Source organism: Filicampus tigris, chromosome 7, assembly GCF_054856515.1.
Source record: "Filicampus tigris isolate MCC_2025a chromosome 7, RoL_Ftig_1.0, whole genome shotgun sequence".
In the NCBI taxonomy this organism is placed as follows: domain Eukaryota; kingdom Metazoa; phylum Chordata; class Actinopteri; order Syngnathiformes; family Syngnathidae; genus Filicampus; species Filicampus tigris.
The window spans coordinates 9532066-9554163 of NC_141223.1; the positions used below are offsets into that span (position 1 = coordinate 9532066).

General features: G+C 40.7%; 3 protein-coding genes across 7 annotated transcripts; 2 read left to right on the forward strand and 1 right to left on the reverse strand.

Annotated features, from left to right (window-relative positions):
- Positions 1 to 50: 50 nt before the first annotated feature.
- sebox (SEBOX homeobox) lies at positions 51 to 2043 on the forward strand. The gene is made up of 3 exons (XM_086035735.1): positions 51 to 186; positions 417 to 619; positions 1276 to 2043. Exons 1-3 carry the CDS (start codon positions 84 to 86, stop codon positions 1960 to 1962), a joined length of 993 nt encoding a protein of 330 aa, XP_085891861.1. The 5' UTR covers positions 51 to 83; the 3' UTR covers positions 1963 to 2043.
- Positions 2044 to 5921: 3878 nt separating this feature from the next.
- On the reverse strand, positions 5922 to 11622 carry vma12 (vacuolar ATPase assembly factor VMA12). 2 transcript variants are annotated; one of them, XM_086035737.1, is made up of 7 exons: positions 11545 to 11622; positions 10480 to 10600; positions 10183 to 10256; positions 9787 to 9876; positions 9204 to 9246; positions 8268 to 8380; positions 5922 to 8085 (listed from the first exon to the last, which is right to left on the reverse strand). In XM_086035737.1, exons 1-7 carry the CDS (start codon positions 11569 to 11571, stop codon positions 7990 to 7992), a joined length of 564 nt encoding a protein of 187 aa, XP_085891863.1. In that variant the 5' UTR covers positions 11572 to 11622; the 3' UTR covers positions 5922 to 7989. The 2 variants fall into 2 exon arrangements, with proteins under 2 accessions (XP_085891863.1, XP_085891862.1); XM_086035736.1 differs by lacking the exon at positions 11545 to 11622 and having other exon boundaries at positions 10480 to 11349.
- On the forward strand, positions 11565 to 22036 carry poldip2 (polymerase (DNA-directed), delta interacting protein 2). Of its 4 annotated transcripts, none has more exons than XM_086035732.1 (11): positions 11565 to 11801; positions 16470 to 16545; positions 16837 to 16934; positions 17055 to 17154; positions 17851 to 17926; positions 18075 to 18182; positions 18342 to 18478; positions 18633 to 18659; positions 19599 to 19724; positions 20703 to 20782; positions 20880 to 22036. In XM_086035732.1, exons 1-11 carry the CDS (start codon positions 11623 to 11625, stop codon positions 20992 to 20994), a joined length of 1122 nt encoding a protein of 373 aa, XP_085891858.1. In that variant the 5' UTR covers positions 11565 to 11622; the 3' UTR covers positions 20995 to 22036. The 4 variants fall into 4 exon arrangements, with proteins under 4 accessions (XP_085891858.1, XP_085891857.1, XP_085891859.1 ...); XM_086035731.1 differs by having other exon boundaries at positions 11566 to 11801; positions 16464 to 16545; XM_086035733.1 differs by lacking the exon at positions 11565 to 11801 and adding an exon at positions 15502 to 15567 and having other exon boundaries at positions 16464 to 16545.
- The last annotated feature ends 62 nt before the right edge of the window (positions 22037 to 22098 follow it).

The window sequence follows — 22098 nt, forward strand, 5'->3', positions numbered from 1 at the left end:
TAAGAGGTGGTCCCCTGTCATCTCTGTCAAATCATGCATCATCTGTCAAAGGATCAGTGGGTGAGTGTGTTTGCGCGGTAATAATGGCTCTGTTCATGGATGCAGATTTCTCATTAGTAAAGCAGAACCAGCAGGCAGATGTGGTGGATTTGACAGGCTTATTTGGGGAACAGGAACACTGTAAAGGTAAGCCAAAACAACATCTGTAAATGAATTGTCTGATACCTATGTTTTTAAAAATATTGGAAGGGTATAATATTTATTTTTATCATCCCATACATGCTTGAGACCATCAGCATCAGTTAAAATGGAATCATGTATTGTGGAAAAAATAGTCAACAAAGTAAATCCTACATAACTTCTACAACTATCATAACTACAATTGATTGATGAACTTTGTTTCCCTTTTGCTGAAGAGCACGGCGAGAGTGCCCCATCCACCTCAGAGCCGGACGGACCTGTCTTTCTGAGCGAGGGTCCGAGAAAGAGGAAGCGGACCATCTTTAGCCGAGCTCAACTTTCGGAGCTGGAGCAAGCTTTTGCTATCACTCCCTACCCCGACATCACCCTCAGGGAGAGGCTGGCCGTGCACACACACCTGCCCGAGAGCAAAATTCAGGTGGGTGAGCTGAACAGGAGTTTGGCTTCATATTGGACTGATTTAAACTCTCTGGCCACAACAGTAGGCACACCTGAGTTGTATGAGGGCAGCGCATTCGAAATAACTTGCAATAACAACAACATGACATTAAAAACTACAATCATGTATTCAAAACAGAGAGGCATCTTTGAAAAAAAGAAATGATTAAGTATTGGATTTTATGGTTCTGGTGTACCCCATACAATACAATACAATACAATACAACTTTACTTATATAGTGCATTTCACAACAGCTATAGCTGTAACAAAGCACTTTACATTACAACAACAACATAGCAATAAAACAAATGAAAGCAATAAATTACACACAAAATACGATGTACAATAGACACCGCAAAACAACACAAAACTGTCCGTTTCACGTCGGATCAAGTTACACATTACATATTTTGTGTGAGATGTGTGAATATTTTGCCTTGGCGCGAAGCTGCACTCTGCTGCGGAAACACCTGCTTACGTAACCATAATAGTGGTAAAAAAAAAATCTATTTGTGACCTGCACAGCGCGGAGCGCAATGTATTGTATGATTATTTTCCTTGATGAAGGCCTACACACTTATTGTTATGAAATTGAGTTGAAGTCTATTTGAGACTGAAATAAAAATCTTGCACAGGTGTGGTTTCAGAACCGAAGAGCCCGAAGTATGAAGACTGGAAGACTGGCCAAGTCCACCAAACATGTGGCAAGTCGCGGGCTCGTAGATCCCACCTCTGGGCTGGTGACCTCGGCTTTCCCTTCCCCAACCACGTTGGCAGACATATTCCGACCGGAACAAAACCAGTCCTGTGACGACATCCCACAATTCTACTCTGACTGGATTCAACTTTACAGCAATCAGTCTACACCATCCACTTCATCGCTCCATCCGCAGGCCGCCCATGGCTCCCCGAAGCGTTCTGAGTCTCGCCTCTGCGAGGAAGAGCGGCATCAGCGGCCGCAACTGGGGTCGACCCTCCCCGCTTTCCTTCCTGGTGCGTTTTCACATCCCATCACCAGACCACCTCCCCATTCTGCGTCGAATCACTCCTACCAGGCGCTCAGGAACTTCAAAGCCCAGAGCCTGGTTCAGTCTGGAGCTCATCAGGCTATATACGGGGGCGGAGCCGGAAGCCACGTTTCTGTCGACCAAGTTGTTCCTTCTCCCTCTCAGCCAGCGTACTGGGAGGTAACTCAGGGCCAAGGACATCACCACCACCATCATCATCATCATCACACACAAATGGGACCACAGACCTCTATGGGCTACATCTCAGACCTGATCTACAATGCTGCTATTGTGACCAACTTCCTGGAGTTCTGATAACGTGTACTGTAAAATTGATTTCCCTTTTATGTCCTATGTGTCTACATACGCAAACTCCACTTGTTTCATCAAACTGAAATAAACATCTCAAATGGTGTATGGTGTTCTTGCTCTGCCCTTGTGTTTATGCTCCAATCTTGTAGATGTAGTTTGGTTTCATTTTCACAAAAACCAATCAATCAATCATTCAATCATTATTTCCCAGTCCATCGGCAGTGGCGACAGCCAATCGGCGTCAAGAACGTACGTACTACAACTCACACGCACGCACACATAAAAAACAACAAGCAAAAAAAAAAAAACACACACACACAGAGCATGGTGATTGACATAAAATAAATATAAAATCAATATGGGACAATGGGACTGCGTGTGATGTAGTAAGTACGTTCTCGACGTCGATCGGCAAAGACGACAGATTGACTAGGCCGGGCTGAGTGTTTGGTACCGCTGGAATTAATTTGTTGTGTGGTTTTGAAAAAATATTTTTACATTTACATCTGCCTCGTAAAATCACTGTGTGTCTATTTGATATAAATATAACTGTATGCAATATCGAGTCGTAGTATACTTAACAATAAATAACAAAAAATCAAATACAGTATGCTGCAGTATGGGCCGTCGACTGGTTAGCACGTCCGCCTCACAGTGCAGAGGTCGTGGGTTCGATTCCGGCCCCGGCTTTCCTGTGTGGAGTTTGCATGTTCTTCCCGTGCCTGCGTGGGTTTTCTCCGGTTTCCTCCAACATTCCAAAAAACATCCATGGTAGTTTAATTGATCACTCTAAATTGCCCCTAGGTTGATTGAGAATGTTTATTTGTCTCAGTGTGCCCTGCGATTGGCTGACAACCAGTTCAGGGTTTACCCCGCCTACTGCCCGATGACAGCTGGGATAGGCTCCAACACGCCCGCGACCCTTGTGAGGAGAAGCGGATTAGATAATGGATGGATGGATACTGCAATATGTTCCAGTTACAGTTTGATGGTTGCCATGCATTGCCTCCTAAATGTGGTAGCATCACAGAAAAAGTCAAAGAAAAGGTCAAATAGTTAACGTTGTGGAGTTAATCATTCAGATTGTTTCAGAGCGGAAGTCTCACAACACATTGACTTCTCATGTGTTGTTTGAATCGTAAGGGCTCTATTTTTGTGACCGGCAAAAATTTGGCACGGCGGTCAGTGTAAAACTGTGTGGAAGCGGTTTGGATCAGGTTTTGGTAATTTCACAGACGAGCGCAAGCCGGCATATTTGAAAGAGGGAGGTCTGCGCTTCAATGTAAGTGAACACAGCCAACGCCAATCATGTCCAATAAAAGTAGCTCCTCTTGCGCCTTTTAAATGTGGCATTGACACTCTCGACATGCACAGACAACCAAATTTTAAGAAGAAACTGATTTGCTCGTCTGCGTGGGCATTCCAATCGACTGACAGACACCCATTTTGCTGACGATGGACAAATGACGGGACACCTTTTAAAAACGATGGATTGACGAATGACGGAAGTGGGTTTTCACCCGGCAGTGTAATTGTCGCTAATCGTATTTTTCCACACCCGTTTTTCTGATGTTTTTTGGGCGGGGGCTGACTGACGGACCAACGGACTTCTGACGATCCGACTGACGGACTGATGTTTACAATCAAGTTCGTCCTTAAAAATGACGAGCTGACGAATGACGGATGGGTACCCTGGCCGCTGACGGATGATGGACCAGCACAACTTAAAAATAATAACATAATAAAAATAGTAAAATGCCCATCTCTGCTACTATTAAAGCCAAACTGGCGAGGTGTTTTACTTTCTGGACCTAGATTTGACACCTTTGACAAGAACACAGAACAAGATGCTAACATATTGGACGACCCCGCTGCAGTTGAGCGAGCTCATTAGCTCGCCAGATTGCAGGCTAGGTAACATAATAAAACTACTGTACCTTTACTGTACCTTTCCCTTTAGTGTCTCTGTTGTGTGGCTCTATGCGCTGCTCATGAAGGGAAGCTGTGGTTTTTTTGAATGGACTAAATATGCAAGGCCTGTTTTTTTTTTTTTGGCATAGCAGTTTTGCTAATCAGTGACTTCATTTGAGGAGCAATTTTTTTGCAGGTTGCAGCACGGTTTTGCAGGGACTTGAAGACTGGGCTTCATGAAACAATAAAAATACGACAACAATTTTTTTTCTGTTTTACATAATCAACTGTTTTTAGATGTAAAATTCACAATGTGTAAAGCAGCAAACTGTATTTTCTTGTCTAGAAACAATTTCAGTGGGGAAATTTCACAAATATACATTTCAGTTTAAACTTAGTACTGTATTTCTGAACGGCTTGTTTGGTCTTTTAGCAAAGCAAAATTGATTCTAAAAAGAAAAAGATCTACTGTCATCTAATTTGGAGAACATTTCTTGTGCAGAGCTCAAAAGTCAAAATCATAACTGGAAGTAATAATCATTGGAAGATGCACAAGCTTTGTGCATTGTTTTGATTTTGATGCCCTTTAACAAAAAGGAGGACTAATTGAGAAGGTAGCTCATGAACACAACACAACACAACACAACACATTCACAGTAAGCCTGCTTTCTCCACTCTGGAATCAAGGCTATATGCTCTCACAACAGCCAACTCTTGTTATTAAGATCTAATATGAACTGTGCCGTGTTACCATATACGGTGTCCCTCTGAGATTTATTTTTCAAAACATCCTGATTAAAACTATTCCTTGTGCAGGGACCCCATGAAAGGAATAGTTGTTTTCTCAATCTGTCTACTCTGTAAGTATCATGAGGGTTACATACAGTAGGCAGGCGGAATAAACTAATGAAAATTAAAGCCAAAGCTTTGGGGTCTATCAGCTTACAGGTCCTGTAATTATGCTTGGATTTAAGTTTTGAAATATTACATGAGAAGTATAATACGTACACGAATATGACGGATGGACAAGTCAGTCGTGCAGTGGACAGTGATCTCTGCATATCACAATCATCTTTAATACCAAATAATCTTTCAATAAACCTTTAATCCGGGTGTCAAATCTCAGAATTCAGGAAAATACTTTTTCCCCTCCAGATGTAGTTACATCTTTTAATCCTCCCATTTATGTGATAGGACCAAACAAGAGGACGCCGGCAAAAAAATAAGGCAAAATAATACAAATAATTTATATCTCAAGAAGGGATCAGAGACGACTGATCATCTGAGTCTTTGAATTGTTTTGAAATTGTTGATTATGGATGGTAATCTTTTTGTATGTGTTGTTGGTGACATCTGACACGAAACATGCATCGACAGTTTGTCGACTAGTTTAAATATTCGAGAGGAGTGAAAATAAACATACAGATTTGTGTGAATGTCTTTGACCAGAGTAACGCGGTTACACTTGTACATACAAATAAATACAATTACCCAGTAGTCAACAACACACTGCCAATGTCCAAAGTTTGAATATTCTTACAAATACATTTATCTCATGAGAGAGATTCCTTGATTCAGATTACGTGTAAGGGCATTTAACTATGGCGTTAGATCTGGAAAAGGTTTCTGGTTGGAAGATACTTATACCAAATGGAATGCACAATTGCACTATAAACACATGTACGTACGCATGGTTTTATTCATATAAATATGATTGATCAAAATCAAAAGAAAATCACGTTCCTTTTATTGGGATTTATTCATGGGAATGACTTTTTTATTTCTGGGAAAAGAGAGAAGTAAACAAAAAGTTAGGAGTAAAAATGAAAATTAATTTAAAAATGAATCACAGCAGGCGTACAATCACCAAAAGGAGCATTGAATAACACTGGTCGCCAAATTTGTGACATTTTTTTTAAATCTGAGATAACCATGCAAGTAAAATTTTCAAATTGTTCTTTTTTTAAGCTGATGCCGGATCTGCTGTCATTTTATCTCACATCAGTTTTTTTTCATAATAATAAAATAATCATCACCATAATATAACAACGTGTAATACTGAATCCAACTTTATTTATGAAGCTCTTTCACAATCTAGGAATGCATTTAGTAACTTTTATGAATTAAGGGTAGGATTAAGCAACAGGTGGAAATAATCAGCGTCACAATTACATTTATTGACACATAAAGCCATCTCTCATTAACATTTGCTGTTGAGTAGTGTAATTACAGCTTTTGTAAAATCACTATAGGAGGCATTAAACAGAGCCGGCATTTTATACGAGGGTGAGTCAAAAATTGTCAGCGCTTTTATTATCTTCATTTATTTTCACAAACACAACAGTAAAAGAAATAAAATCCATAATTTTTCCATGTAGTCCTTTTTAATGCAGCTTGTAAATTCCATGTGAGAGTTTTTGGCTGGTCACACAACCATTTATGCAGTTTTGTGCACTGCTTTATTTGAAGGACGTTTATGACCTCCTAAAGCATCTTTGAGCGGAGCGAAGAGATGGTAGAAAGAAGGTGCGAGCAACCTTGTCCGGCCACTTTTAAACTTCTCAATTCACTCAAACTTAGTTCTTTTTGCTAGTGCAATGTTTCCGTAGTATGCTAAAACCCTTTGGTGAATTTAAGCCACTGATGCGCCTTCTGACCATAAAAATCGGATGACTGTGCATTGTTCTTCACAGCTGCATTGTACTCGTGGTGTGACCAATTTTATCAACTGAAACCAACACGTGTAAAAAACGACTAAACAAGTAACCACCTGATCGTGATCACGTAAACACAGCAGTTGGCGTGCGCATGAAAAATGGCGCCAAAAAACGGAAGTAAGAGTGCGCTGTACAGCAATGTGCAGATAATTTCTGACTCACCCTCTGAAGTTGTTTTGAGTAACAGTATTGACTTTATATTTGACTTTAATTTAATCCCACTTGAAACATGAAGCATAAAGTGGACGTTTACGGCGATAGTAGTAATTCAGCCACGGCTCGATCGGCTCATTTTTTATGCGCGGTTATGATGTAATGTCCCCTTTAGTGACGCCTCCATGAAATGAGATCGAAAAAGCCTCGCCTCTTCATTTCCCCCAAATACTGTATTTCTACCTCTGACCGAATCGCTCCACTGTCAAAATGCCCCGACATGCTGCACCTCATTTACTTCCGAAAACACGTCGTGAGTGACGTCGACTGTCTGTTCTCCTGCGTATGCGGGTCACTTTAGGGGGGGCACAATTATGTTCAGACAAGAAAAGAGTCCGACGTCGCATTTATAATGTAATATGAACGCTTACACAAAAAAAAATATTTAAAGCTGAAAATGACTTCCCAGCCCTGATTTGCAGAGGCTGCATGTGCGCAAAAGTTCAGGAGCAGAAGTCCAATTAACCAGCTCAAATAAATATTCAGGCAGTTATTTTGCAAATATTTATTTTCATTGTTCAGTAAAATAGTGCTCTTTTGCCCACTGTATTTCTAAATTCAGATACTTTTGTTTGCTGGATGAATAATTTAAGTTAAGCTTTTTAATTCATTTGAAAGAGACCTTCAACTTTGCACTTTTTTTGTAGTAGTTCAAAAAGCATTGATTTAATAAATAAAATAAAATTTTCTGAAACATGGATGGACTGCATGGATTTCATAAGCAACACACTTTTGCACAAGTGTAAATATATATATATATATATATATATATATATATATATATATATATATATTCATTTTACTTTTTGCAGCAGGGCTTGGTCCTTATACAATGCAAATAGTGGGAGTTTACTGTATTTAAAGATTCATAAAACACTGCACGAAAAGGCAATAAACAGTACTATTTCTGCACCTTTTGTACCATTCAGAAATTTTTAAAGCGTTGGTCCATTTTTTTGCCTCCAAGAATTCAATCCAAAAAACTTTCAAAGAAAGTCCATCCATCCATCCATTATCCAAACTGCTTATCCTCACAAGGGTCGTGGGCGTGCTGGAGCCTATCCCAAGTGAAATTTTTTCATGTGAAGGCTCTGTTAGTCCAATAATGCAATACAGTATGACCTTATTAAAAGGATGCTCTTAAATGGAGCTTTTCTTTCCTGACTTTAATGTAGTTCCCTTGTTCGTGCTAAGGTTCCCCGAGTTCCCCCTCCATCGTCCGGACCAGGACGTAGAGTTCAGCTAGCCCCACTACAGATGTTGCAATCACAGCAGATATCACACGCTGGTGGGGAAAAAAAACAACAAAAAAATTAGGTACAAATTACAAAATTAACAGGTTATTGGATGCTCCAAACATAATATCTGAAACTTGAGGCACACATGTTTAGGTAAGTGTGCTATTATGGAACATATTATAGATTTCATATAGTAGTAGCTCAATGCAGAATAAATACAAATTCTTACCGCTGTTGTTTCTGTGAATAGGTACTGACTGCCCATGTAGGAGCAGGCAAACGTAGCAACTACTGTCACCAGGAAGTTGAAAACTGTCACAGCCACAGCTTTGGCTGATCGGACTTCAGAAACAGAAAAGATATGCACAGTTCATAATGTACTGTATTTATTAGATGACACAGACATAAGAATATTATTTAAAGGGGACATATTCAAATGTTATTGTCAATATTTAAAACAGTGCCCAGATGCGTCAATAGCATGTTCTATAATATGCTTTCAATAGCACTTCTTTTTAGTCCATAAATATAAAAAATAACCTGAAATATTAGGGGCGTGAGTAGAAAAATTTAGGGGCGCACATTGTGAATCAACTTGCAAAGTAATTCAGCTTCACACTTACTTTCACAATGCTACCAATAAATGGGCTGAAGTGTTGAGCAAAGGTTTTTCAGCAACAAAAAACATTCAAGAATAATAAAAAAACAAAATCTGTAAATTTACTGGTTGCACATGCATGAGTAGATGAGACTGTGTTGCACAGTTTCAAATTTTAGGGGCAAAAGGCCACCATTTAGGGTGTAGAGCCCTGACCCTTCTTGCCAAATGACAACGTATTCTTCTGCTGCAAAAAACTATGGAATTGCACACCATTTGCAAGCTCAACACACTATATCGTCGCTGTCCTGTGAAAAACACATATGTCCAATTTCGGAAAAAAATGTGAATTTTCACGTTAATGCGATGTCTGTAACGCGGAAACACCATTCCCGTAAAAATAAGAAAATTGGGGGGAAAAAAACGGACATAAGTGTTTTTCACAGGACAGCGACAATATGCAGGAACCTCATTAACCCAGGACCCCCCCATCGTGGAAGCAATTATGACAAAGTGAACTTTTACAGAATATGTCACCGTAATGTGGAAACTGTACAACACACTAACCTTGCTGTCCAAAATCTGCCAGAGTTCCATTACGGTTCATTTCCTGCCCAGGAGTAGAAATTGAATCATTACGCAAGAGTTTGCAAACAATGGCCTCATGCAACAGATAAAGGGGATGGTCCCTCTAGGTGAAAAATAATGGGGGCAAAAAAAAAGAAGGAGAAAAAAGTTGTCTTGAATTTATATATAAATATTTAAGATAAACTAATTTCACAGTTTCAACAGCTGCATGAACTTGGATTGCCAAAGGACGGCTGTGGCCAAAACGTTTGAGGCATTTGGCCATTGCCTGACAGGCGTCAGCAATTTTTGTTAGTACTCTAAAATACTGATACACAACGTTTAAGATGACAAATACAATAGGGACTATGTGTTTGTCTAAGCCACAGTGTGTTCCGAACCGTATTATGACTATTTTTTTCATGCTATGAAAAAAATGCACAACGGCATTAGTAATATCCCAAATATTATCATTATCTATACCGCTTATTCTCACAAGGGTCGCGGGAAGACTAAACCTGCTCGGGTAAAATATTTTAAATGCATAATGTAAATCCTGTCCAGTGATCACACAATTATGTACCTGATTGTTTACATTACGAGTCATCTTGTTGTATTCCTCGTTTGCTAGTCTGGCTTTAATGGTTTCCAAGCGTGCGACCAGCTCAGGGTTCTGAAATTAAAGAAAATCATCACATTTGTGTCCCATGATCGCCCAGCTTACTTCACCAAAAAGTAGTGTAGATGCTGAAACATTTAATTCCACGTTCATTTCTTGTAACAACAACAAAAATGTTAACACTTATACCTGCTAGGAGACCTGATGTCTTCAGGTACATTTTCCGACTGGGTCAATTCCAAAATTCAAACAGGGAATGCAAATTGTTCTAAATGTTAACATTTCAAATTCATCAAACATGGAATGGGATTTTTTCCTCAATGTTAACATTTTAAATTCAATAAACTGGAATCGACTTACTCTGGGGGGTTTCACGACCTCCGGCAGGTGCAGTGAACTGTCCTCCAACAAGTCATGCAAATAGAATGGATGGCCTAGGGAAAAAAAGAGCCATCACAAAGTATGGTATAAATTTACATTTATTCATGAATGTAAGTCTGGGCGTCACTTTCAAAATAAGACATTTCTTTGCTTTCTTTTGTTGAAAACTACGCAAACATTGCTTTTCAAGTAAACTAAAACAAATAGGCTGTGTATGTGTGTGTCAGAGAGAGAAAAGAGAGAGCAAAAAACATGCTTGCGGGAACATCGCATTACCTTCATCCTGAAGGTACTTCTTCAATTGTCTGGCTGTACTAAAGGCCAGGGTTATTTGTCCTTTCTTTTCAAGGAGAGCCCCCAGTTGCGTTCTCAGCTCTTCTGGCAGAGATGAGTCCGTCTGTTCCAACAGATCCGACACTCTGTTTCTGAACTGATCTCCGACCACGAACGCCGAAGCCATAATTTCATCTAACGACGCAAATATACAGTGTATTCGCAGGGAATATACAACAATGGGATCATGTATGTGGCTGCTATTTTAGAAAGCGGTTCAAGAGCTCAATATAATTTCACGCAAGCGGCCATGTTTTTACCCCGTGACCGCTCATGTGATCATTGCGTAAAAAGATTTTTCGAATACACATTTTAAAAAGTACAAAACATCCTTTTATAATGTTTGTGGTATGTTTTGTTTAAGTATATGGGAGAAATAGCGTTTATTTTTGTTGTCAAATTAATATAATGTGTTCTACGTCTCACGCCACGTGATTACTTTTGTTGCCTTCAGGTTTCCCCGTATTTTTAACACCCGTCACGAGGCCAGGAAAGGCAAGTTCATTTGTATATCCGAATTCATGTACAAGACAGTTTAATTGCTTTTAAAATTTTACATATGAAACATTAAAAGCATTACAGAAAGAAAAACAATATGTTAAAAATCACACTCAAATCTTTTAAAAACAATTAGAATAGAATTATTAAAACCAAGTATCCGCGCAGATAACGTCCAAATGAGCATTAAAACAAGAGAATAGAGCATCGATTCATGAGAATGCGGCAGTAAACAAATGAGCTGACAAAACCCCGTCAAATTTAATACTGTATAAAGAATGCCGTTTTTTTGCCGTCTGAACTATTACTCGCTTTTGCCACGATTCATTCCTACATTGTCAAAAATTAATTTACTGGAATAAAAATTTTACTTCCAAGTGTTTTTCACAAACCTAATGACTAAAATGCCATCTGAACAAGTGAGCTACAGACGTCAAGTCGTATACTGCAGGCTGTTGAAACATGTCAGCGTAAAGGACGTTCGTAATAAACACATGACCCCGTTCGTACTATTTTCTTTGTCCCTGAAGGTAGCATCGGTACCCTGTACGTAAGTGCGTGCGTAGAAGCGTGCCATCACCAACAAAGATGGCGGCCTGTGCGTTACGTAGAGGTCTGCTGAGCACTTTCACTAAATACAACAATAAACACGCATATAGATTATTAAGTGTGGCTGAGAGCAGGTTCGAACTGTATAGATCACAGATGGAATGCCGAGCCTGCGGCATGTACGGTGTCGCTCAGCAGAGGAGGTTCATGTCGTCACGGTAAGACATACCGCCAGTGTCCTCCTCCTGTCAATGCTAACACGCTAAAGACCTCGCTATGCGCGAGTTCCAGGTATCGTTGGTGGGGAAAGTCAGCACCTGTTGTCAAGTGTCAACATTTACATGTAGTACACGCGTTTGAAACGTCTTTATAAACATGAGCATTGTCTCCCAATGGCTTTAAAATTGTGGGACGGCTGTCTTGTGGCATTCATTGGCATTTGACCAGCGTAGATTTGGTAATGCCTGATCGTCCGTGAACGGAAGCACTTTTACAATGTGTTTTCCCCAACCTTGCATTAAGTCTTTCTTCTAATCATAGTTTCACTAATCGTGTTTTAGTTAGCACCGGTATTGTTTAGGTGTTTTCCCGATGACATTGCCCAATACTTTAAAATATATTAGACATACTGAACGTGAACATAATGCTTGTGAATATTCTTTGTGTATTGTGTGTGTATACATGTGGTTGTGAGCAATCTTAATAATTCTGTGAGAAGAGTAACATTTTTCCATTAGGTTTCAGGTTAATTACATGTTTCAATATCAAGGATTTGTTGTTTCGTGAAAATCCAAATCTGACAAAAATTTTAAATATTTGAGTTTTTTTTTAATAGCATTCCCTTCCCTGTGTTCACTGCATATCCTTCAGGCAATTTTAGAAGTGAGTACAAAAACCGAATTGTGGTCATCTGGGCCACAGTTGTCTCAAAGACCCACCTCAATGACAGTAAGTCACTAGACTAGGGATCGGCAACCTTAAATACTCAAAGAGCCATTTTGGCCCTCTACCACAGAGGGGAAAAACACCCGGTTAGTCACACAACCCTTTTGACATCTTTTGGGATGATGTTTTCTTTTTATAGCCAATTATGACACCTTCTTGTTTCTAATGAACCTGTTCACCTGTGGAATGTTCCAAGCACGTGTTCTCTGTGCATTCATGAACTTTCCCAGTCTTAAGTTGCCCCATCCCAGCTTTTTTTGGAACCTATTGCAGGCATTATGTAAGCCGTTTATCATGTAATTTATTTTTCTTATTGCTCAGTTTTTGCAGGTCAGTCCTTGAGATGGTAACTAGATGAGCATTATGTCGCTCGTCCATATTTATCACTTGCAATATCACAAAGTGGGAAGAGAGACTGTGCATAATACGCTGGAATACAGTACAGCTTCCGTGAATCACTGCAAAGCCCAGCGACATAAATTAAATCAATAGTGAATGTGAGCGTGGGTATATGAGGGTATATGAGCTGTTTCTTCCAACTTCGTTTTGGGCCGCAGCTGTCAAATGTTGGTAATCGGATGTTTTTTTTAGATAATCAACATTTTTAATTTAGATTTAAACTGTATAGCAGCTGCATTTTCTTCTCTGGAAACATTAGTTTGTGAGTATGGGACGATGTGATACAAACCTTCGATGTATGTGTCTCCCAAGTTTGAGCACACACACAGAGATGATAGTGACCGGCTACTTGAGCCATGTCAAATAAAAACGCATCCATGCAAAGTTGGCAAGCGATCACATATTAAGCAACAAAATCCACCCCTTTTTAGCCATCTCAGGGGGCGACCATTTTGTCACTTCTGCCGACTGAAAATGACATCACAACTGCTCAGAGCTCAGGGAACAACCTCAGCTTTAGAAAACAGGTGGGTTGTGATAGGTCGTTTAAAAGCCCGTTTAAAATGATAGTCGGACTGGCCCTTAGACGATTACTATTTGGTCCGGGCGGATAAACAAACGGCGGAAGGGTACCCCAGCTGTAAGTGGAAGGCGATAAACGGACCACAAATGTTTTATAAAATGCCCAGCTCTGAAAAAATGCATTGTTATGGCAATGGTTGATAGGTAGGTGTTAGGATGTTTAATTTTTAATTTTTTATTTTTTTTAAATATCACTTTGACTTCTTGTATTGATATTCGGTCCTGTAAATATTATACTATCCAATGTTATGAAACAAACCTGAAACCAACATACAGTGTAATATTAAGTTAATGCCCAGGCCCCATTCAATCTGTTGTAAAGATTAGCTTTGTAGGGAGCAGAGAAGTAGGCATGTTTGTGACCAGCTGCTGTTGTTCCCCCGAGGCTGTAAGCTTAAGTATGTCTCTGTGTTTGCGAAGGTGCAACACTGGTGATCTGATGGAATTTGTGACATCTGACAAATCAAGGTGTTTTATGCAATCTTGTCAAAGTTATGATTGAGATTATGACCGTAGCAGTGAAGGCTCAATGAGGAAGCGGGATTTACTCTCCTGTAGGGATCATGTAGATTGTTTCTATAAGAGCCTATCTTTTCTATAATAAACAAAGCTGAAGAGCACATAAAAAGCAACACTTCAGTAGGATGTGTAGGACACAAAATAACAGGAAAGCCTTTTACAAAAGAGGGTTTACACAAAACTGACTGTTCCATGGACTCATGTTCAGTTTTGGCATGCGGAAGTATGTCACAACCAAAACATCAACATTGGACAACAGCACTATTGGAGACATTTTGCTTTTGAACAATTCTTGAGCAAAGTTTACATCTACTGCACCTGGACTACAGTTAATTTATATATGTCAGTCAAACATATGCTAACATGGACAAACCCAGGTGGACAAACAGTCTGCTTGCACTCAGTGTGTATTTTCAAGGCAACATCGCCATCTACTGAAGAAACGTGTTTGGTTTTTTTTTGTTGTTTTTTTTATATGCACAAGGTCTGTGACCCATGGAGGTGTGGCATTTTAATGTATCGTACAGTACAGTTTGAATTTACTCAAATCTGACTCTCTACACAATTGCATTCCCTTTATCGCTCTCATGAGCTCTATATACAGTGAATATAAAAAGTACACACACCCCTGCTCAAATGCCAAGTTTTTATGATATGACGTAACAAAAATCCTTCATTTCTAAACTTTTTTTTTTTTTTCATAATTGTGACCAATGACCTGTAAAAGGCTAAGTAAAAAAAAAAAAAAAAAAAAAAAAAACTGAGATCATGTGGCTGCCGTGTACACACCCTCTCATTATTGGGAATGTGGATAAGCGGTTTGGATAATGGATGCATGGTTGTGCAGAATTAACCAATCGCATTTTGTTTAGGGTGTTGACGATCTCATAAAGCCAAAAGATCGTTTGGTCTACACGGCACATTCTATACAGTTTAGCTCTATGGCGGCTCAAAGCCGCTGACGCGTATACCCGACCAACCAATCACAGCACGCACAGTGCACCGAACGCGACACTCCCCACCTCCCTGTTTGTTTGTATAGCGGAAAGTCACCACGAAGCAGAGTTGGTCCCGAAAAGAAACTCCACATCCACAGTGTCGATTTGGTTTGGCTTTTCCTCGGAGGAGAAAGCGCAAACCAGTTATTTTCAAAGTTTGCAGAGACTTGGTTTGAACGTCAGATGGCAACACGACAAACCTGCTTAATCACTTACGGAGACAGAGATGGCACCCAAAAAACTACGCCGACAGCCAAAGCAAACGTAGATCAGACACATGGTAGCCACAAGCAGCCGCTAGCTAGTCAGGGGTGTCAAACTCCAGTCCTCGGGGGCCCCCCCCTTGCATGTCTTAGAGGTTTCCTCGTCCAACACACCTGATTCAAACGATCGGGATCAGGCTCCTGCAGAACTCGCTGATGAGCTGATCATTTGAAACAGGTGTGTTGCAGCAGGCAGAGATTGAAAACAGGCAGGACAGCAGCCCTCGAGGACCGGAGTTCGACACCCCTGCGCTAGCTCCAAACTAACACAACCCACGGTAACACGGTCATTTAACAAGCGCACTCCTTATGAAAAAACAAGCAAGCGGTGTAAAGAAGTAACTGAGGCAGTGGCTTAGTACCTTGCGGAAGACATGATTCCCATTAAAACAGTGGAAAACGAGGGGTTTAAAAGACTCTTCAAAGTGCTAGACCCGCGTTACGAGCTGTGTTTTATGTTTATGTTTACGTTATGTTACCTTTTATGTTTACATTCACTGCACATTTTGATCAAAATTGGCACTATTCAAATTCAAACCTGTTGAGAAAGCTTAGCTGGCTTAAAATTTCATTTTTTTTCTTTTAGAGTTTTACATACATTTTAGATACGTTTTATATGTTTAACATGAGGAAAATGGTCCAAAATGTGCAAATTAGTCTAGAAAAATGATGTAAGAAAAGAATCATGACTTTTAAAAAGATTGTGATATGATATTTTTGCCATATCGCCCACCACTATTACATTGTCAACCCTCGTTCTTGTACTTGTAAGAAGATTAAGGCAGCAAAGGCGTGCTGTGCTCTCTTGTTTATCCGCATTTGTCATTTCCCGTTGGTACTCCGTGCGCTGATTCGCTAGCTAACAGCCAATCAGAGTGACCAAATGTCACGACTCACGACGCCGATTCAACATGCGGAAACGCCCACCAGACGCTTCCTGACGAGGTCCGATATTACGACGGTGTTCGCTACACCAATCAGACGGCGCAGTCAGACGCCCCAACGCTTATCGACGTCCGACGTCGGATTGGTGTATGTCGGCCTTTAAGTTCGTAAAGGCGTACTATTTGTACAATAGTGCGTCTCTCACCACAAAATGATCCTTGTGAAGGCAAACATTTGTCTGCTGTAAACACACAAGCCAGTATGTATTGACGTTGCCTGTATTTGGCAGGAACAGGCCTGAAGGGAAGATTTTGGAGACCGTGGGGATGTTTGAGGCTCTGAAGCAGCACGGCAAATACGAAACAGGACAGGTACAAACTTGCTAAGTCATTTGTGTTTAGGTGCCACACTTTGGAAGGGCTGCAGGGTGGATGCCAACAAACACATTCGGAGTCCATATTGACATGTTTAGATTTTTATATTGATTTATTATTTTGATTTCATTTTAGCATTGCGACGATCACACCTTTCAAAACACATGAATTTTTAAACACATGAATATGATGCGTTGTTAAAGACATGTTATCTAATTTGATTTAGGCTGATTTGAACCTAAATATGAAGTGAGACATTTTGAGCACGTACCTCTGTCTTGTTCGCAGCTCTTTCTCCACAGCGTCTTTGGCTATCGAGGTATTGTCTTGTTTCCATGGCATGCCAGACTGTACGATAGAGACGTCACACCACCCATGTCTGACAGGTAAAGATGACTGGGCTTTGATTAACAAAAGCTTTCCGGAGATTGCGGGTTTAGGCTACACGCTGCTCCTATGTAAGCACAATAGCTTTGATTTGATTTGATTGTTTTTTTGACTCGCAGCAAGCCCGAGCCCCCTGGTGCTCACGGCTCAAAGGAAGTGAAGGGAAAGACTCACACTTACTACCAAGTTCTGATCGATACGAGAGACTGCCCTCACATTGTAAGTCACTGTCTTTAGCAATTTTATATTTTTATTCAGAACCAAAGAGGAATTCTTCTAAGTGTTACATTCTTGCTTTTTTTTTCTGATAAAGCCACATTGGTGGGTGTTATTTAATACTGATTGTATTTAATAACACCCACCAGTGCTCACTTTTGATTATTAACATGATTAATTTAGAAAGAATCTTAACCCTCTTTACTATGTTAGTACATTGCTCAGCATTTTGAGCTTTTCATTTACAAAGACAAGATACTGAGAGTGGTGCATGGCTTATTTTCTGGGCTTTACCGTCAATGATTAGCTTGGCTCTAGCATCACATTTAGCGTTGTGTGGGATTTACTGCCAACTAGTGGTTGCAAGTTGCAAACAACTGTGTAAACTCCTGGCGTCACCTGGATCCTTGCCTCTCTGTCGCTGTCCTGTGAAAAACACATTTTTTTCAATTATTTTATTTTTGCGTGAATGGGCTTTCTGGGTTACAGACCATTAACGTGACAATTTAAAAAATAAAAATAAAAATTGACAATCTTGGACTTACATGTTTTTCAAGGACAGCAACGATGTGACGGCTACTGTGATACTCAGGTCCACGTAGCCTTTTTAAAATATCGTGATATCGACCGCACGCAGGCACCCTATTTCCTTGATTATACCTCTTATTTGCGACTGCTGGTTCGTGTTGCATTTGGCAGTCTCAGAGGTCGCAGACGGAGGCAGTGACGTTTCTGGCTAACCATGATGACAGCAGAGCGCTTTACGCCATCCCAGGTACGCACCCGTGCCATCTGTCATCCATCTCGCTTCTGAATAGCACGGCATGATATGAAAGTCTTGACTAAAACTGTTCAGGATGCACTAATCCACCTTGGTGTGAGATACCTGTACAATAGTTTTAATTGGTCTCTCTTTCCATCAGGTCTGGACTACGTGAGCCACGAAGACATCCTGCCATACAACTCTGCGGAGCAGATCCCCATCCAGCACGAGCTGTTTGAACGCTTCCTCATGTACAACCCTACCAAATGTGAGCCCCCCCCCCCCAGGCTATTGTCGTCCTTGAACTGCCAAGAATGTTGCTTTCTTTCTTGTGTACTTCCTAATTCTTCTGACCCTGTCATTTCTATCGTCTCCTTTGGTGTCGCGTTTGTTCCTCACTTAACTTGTTCTTCTCGGCCCCTCGTAGCGCCTCCTTTCATTGCCAGAGACACCCTAAAAGCATGGCAGGAAAAGAACCACCCCTGGCTGGAGCTCTCGGACGTCCACAGGGAGACCACTGAGAACATCCGGGTCACCGTCATCCCTTTCTACATGGGCATGAGGGTAAATAATGAACATGCACTACAACTCGAATGTTGGGACCCGTTACTGGACCCTCATGATGTTGTTAGCGTGGTCATGGTGGTGCTTTTGGGTGTCCAGGAATTCCAGGAATAGTTTTAACATTAATTGTGATTTTCTCTGTGTCTCTATTCAGGAAGGCCAGAATTCTCATGTCTACTGGGTGAGTAGTGGGAAATAATATGCAACAATTATACATACATAGGCCCATAAAATAGATAAATAACATGAACTACCCTCTAGACAGTTGGTCATAAACCCCCCTTGTGTTTAATAAAAAAAAAAAAAGTGATTTCAAATACAGAATCCTTTCTCACATTCTCCATTGTTGATGTTATTTTATGTTGTGATGTGATTCATATTCCATATTTTTTCCAACTCCATGCCATTTCTAATACCTTTAGAAATAATGCATACAGTGCTCCTTACTGAAAACTTTCAGTTCGATCGTTTTCAAACCCTTTATATGCACCTTACACATCTTGCCACAAGCCTGAAGTGAAATCAAATATGAGCACGCGTTAAGCAGCCCATTGTACCTCAACCCCATGTGACAAGCATCTGGCAGCTAACTTATCGGTGGAGAGCTTGTGAGAGGCGCTAAAACACTTCTTCTTCTAAGATAGCACAAATGGAACACAAAGTCCACCAGCCACAGAAGTTAGATCACAAGAAGTTGCTCAGTGCTCGCTGGCTGTAGCGGTGCAGTATACGTTGTGTGTATGCCGCGCATGGACACGGCAGCAAGCACAAACACCCAACCATCGGCACAGTGTCGACAAGTACACCGAGTAGTCAAGCGTGTGTTGGCTTTGGATGTACGTCTTTGTGCATGAAAGCACCACTGCAAAGTGTTAATGCAACTGCATCCCCGGAAAAAGGATGCAGACTTCCACCACTTGAAATGAATTGTGCACTTTCTTCTTTTGGGATGTTTCCTATAAAAGTAGAGTTTTTTTCTAGCTAGTCTAACTTAATTTCCTCTTTTACCAAGAAAAGCTGTCCTTTTACTAATGGGTGTGGGGTCAACTTTTCTATCCATTGTAATGTACTGACAGTGTGTGTGTGTGTGTGTGTGTTAACTGTGTGTCATCTTGTCAAGTGGCGATACTGCATCCGTTTGGAGAACATGGGCAGTGAGGTGGTTCAGCTAAGAGAGAGACACTGGAGGATCTTCAGCCTGTCTGGAACCCTGGAGACTGTCCGAGGTCGCGGCGTGGTTGGCAGGGTCAGAGCAACTCACTCACACTTTTACCGACACACAATGCCGAATCCTTAAGCGATAATGAGTCCAAGGGGCTAACAAAATAGAATATCAATCCATGCCATTGGAGTGGTGAGGGTGGTTTATTTTTCAAAATTCTTGGTGGCACTCCTGCTGAAGCTTGTAAATACAGAAACTATCCTAATTCTGAGCAAGTTACGTTCCAGGAGACTCTTTGTATTCTCAATTCACAACTCGTCGTTTTTCTAAAAGGCGTCCGCCGTCACTCACTTGACCGAGGCTCTACCTAATAGATGTGATTAGGGCTAAACAATTTATGGTTTTCGGATCGAAATCGTGATCTTAAGTAAGGCAACTGCGCGATCGTCAAGGCGCAAGAGGAGTCCCTCACCAAGCATGATTTCAATAAAATCATGAATTGGAAATTGCAATATCTGTCAGAAAAATTGCAGCGCAATCTTTTGCTAAAATCCTCCAGCCCTAGATTTGATCACTTAAAAACATAATCCAAAGGAAAATGTATGAACCGCTTGAGCACAAGTGAACGCGTTTAATTGATACGCTTCTGTTTATCCTCTGCAACAGCTTGAGCTTTGGATGGCTGTTCTCTTTCACATCACAATCACGCAAGCCTGTGGCTTGGCCTAGCTCGCTGCTGACCATAAACTTATGAGGATTTGCAACAGAATATTGAAGAGCTTTAACGTTCGCAGTTGTCGGCCCAAGCCTTTTTCAGACCAGTTTGGTGAGGGAAAACTCACAAGCTACACCACAGGCTAAATCCTTCAAGGACAAGCAAGAGTTTGTCATTAGCTGATTTTCTGTGGAAGGGTGCAAAAATGCTCAAATGAGGCCCGACTGTATGTGTCCCCCCCGCGTTAGTCACTCACAAAAAGCCTGAAAAATAAATGCCACGTACTGTATTGGCACCACGGTCTTTTCTAGTGTTGTCATTCTGGACTTGTTGTTGTGTGATTAAAGGAGCCAGTGTTGTCCAAAGAGCAGCCAGCATTTCAGTACAGCAGCCATGTTTCTCTACAGGCCCCCAGCGGTCACATGTGGTGAGTTTTTGTTCTAGACTTGATGTTTAGCTATTTTTATCCTACACGCCTCTGTGTGAGTAACATCATTGCTTTCTTGGGTTTTTTTTATTCTTAGGGGAACATTTCGAATCGAGAGGACTGATGGCTCCCATTTTGATGTTCGCATTCCTCCCTTTTCCCTGGAGAGCAACAAAGATGATAAAGCCCCCCCTGCAGGCTACACATTCTAACTGCGAGTAGTCGCCCCACCCGGTCATTTCTTCTTACCTTCAGTATCAGAAAAAATAGTGAGTTAAGGAAAGGGACTTTATAGCATTTTCTCAACCTTCCAATTGCACACCCACCTATCCCATTTTTCTGGTTGAGTGAATACAAATATGCATGGCAAGGTTAACTTGATTTAAATCAGACTCAGCCTGGGTGGGGGGTGGAAACAAGGAAGTGTGGGGAAAAAAAGCTCATGTTTGGCATCAAATAGCTGAAATATTGACAGGCTGTGAGCCCTTCCTGCTGGGGTTGTGTTCCCAAAGAAAGCAACTGCAGTGGAGCGTCACACAATGACTTGCACTCTGGGGTTATCGAAAACGAGTCCAACGTGTTAAAATCATGTTTTCCTGTTAACATTTCTTCACACGGCTTTTCTGTTCAGCTGTGCCCATCTGTTTTTTTAATCAGAGGGATATCTGAGCACTTTACAACCTTATTTAACAGTTAACACATTATCAAATAACTAATAATTGAAAATACATTGTTTTGCAGACTGATCTTAATCTAGGGTCGTGATGTGTAAAACCCCCTTTAAAAAGTCCTGATCAAATAAGTCCTGCCTTCAGTGGCAGCAGTCAACTTCCCCAGTGAGTACAAAGCGGGACTTCAATAAAATGGTGTGTCTCCCAAAAAAAAAAAAAAAAAAAAAAAAAATTCTACCTGTGGTGGAAATAAGCAGTGTCCATGTTTTGGTTCCATCTTTAACAAGTGCAGTATAGATGAAGACAGCAGGAGGCAGCAATACTCCTGCAGTTTGTGAGTGTGTAAAATGGCTATTTTTATCTATGAAAAAACAACAACTGATGTCTCCTTGTTGTAGACACAGAGAGGATGTCTTGCATTCAGGCCAACTGCTTGACATTGAACGACACTTTGAATGAGCCAAAATGACTCTTAGTAAACAAGCAATGACTCTTACGTAATTGTGTTTTGATAAGTGATTTGAAACTCCTACGGTTGGAATACTGTAAATAATGTAATTAAAGGCAAATATGTTTTGAAAAACTTGTTTCTGCGTGACTTGTTTTGTAACGTTGCGGTGCGTTTTGCTACCGTCAGGGGGCATC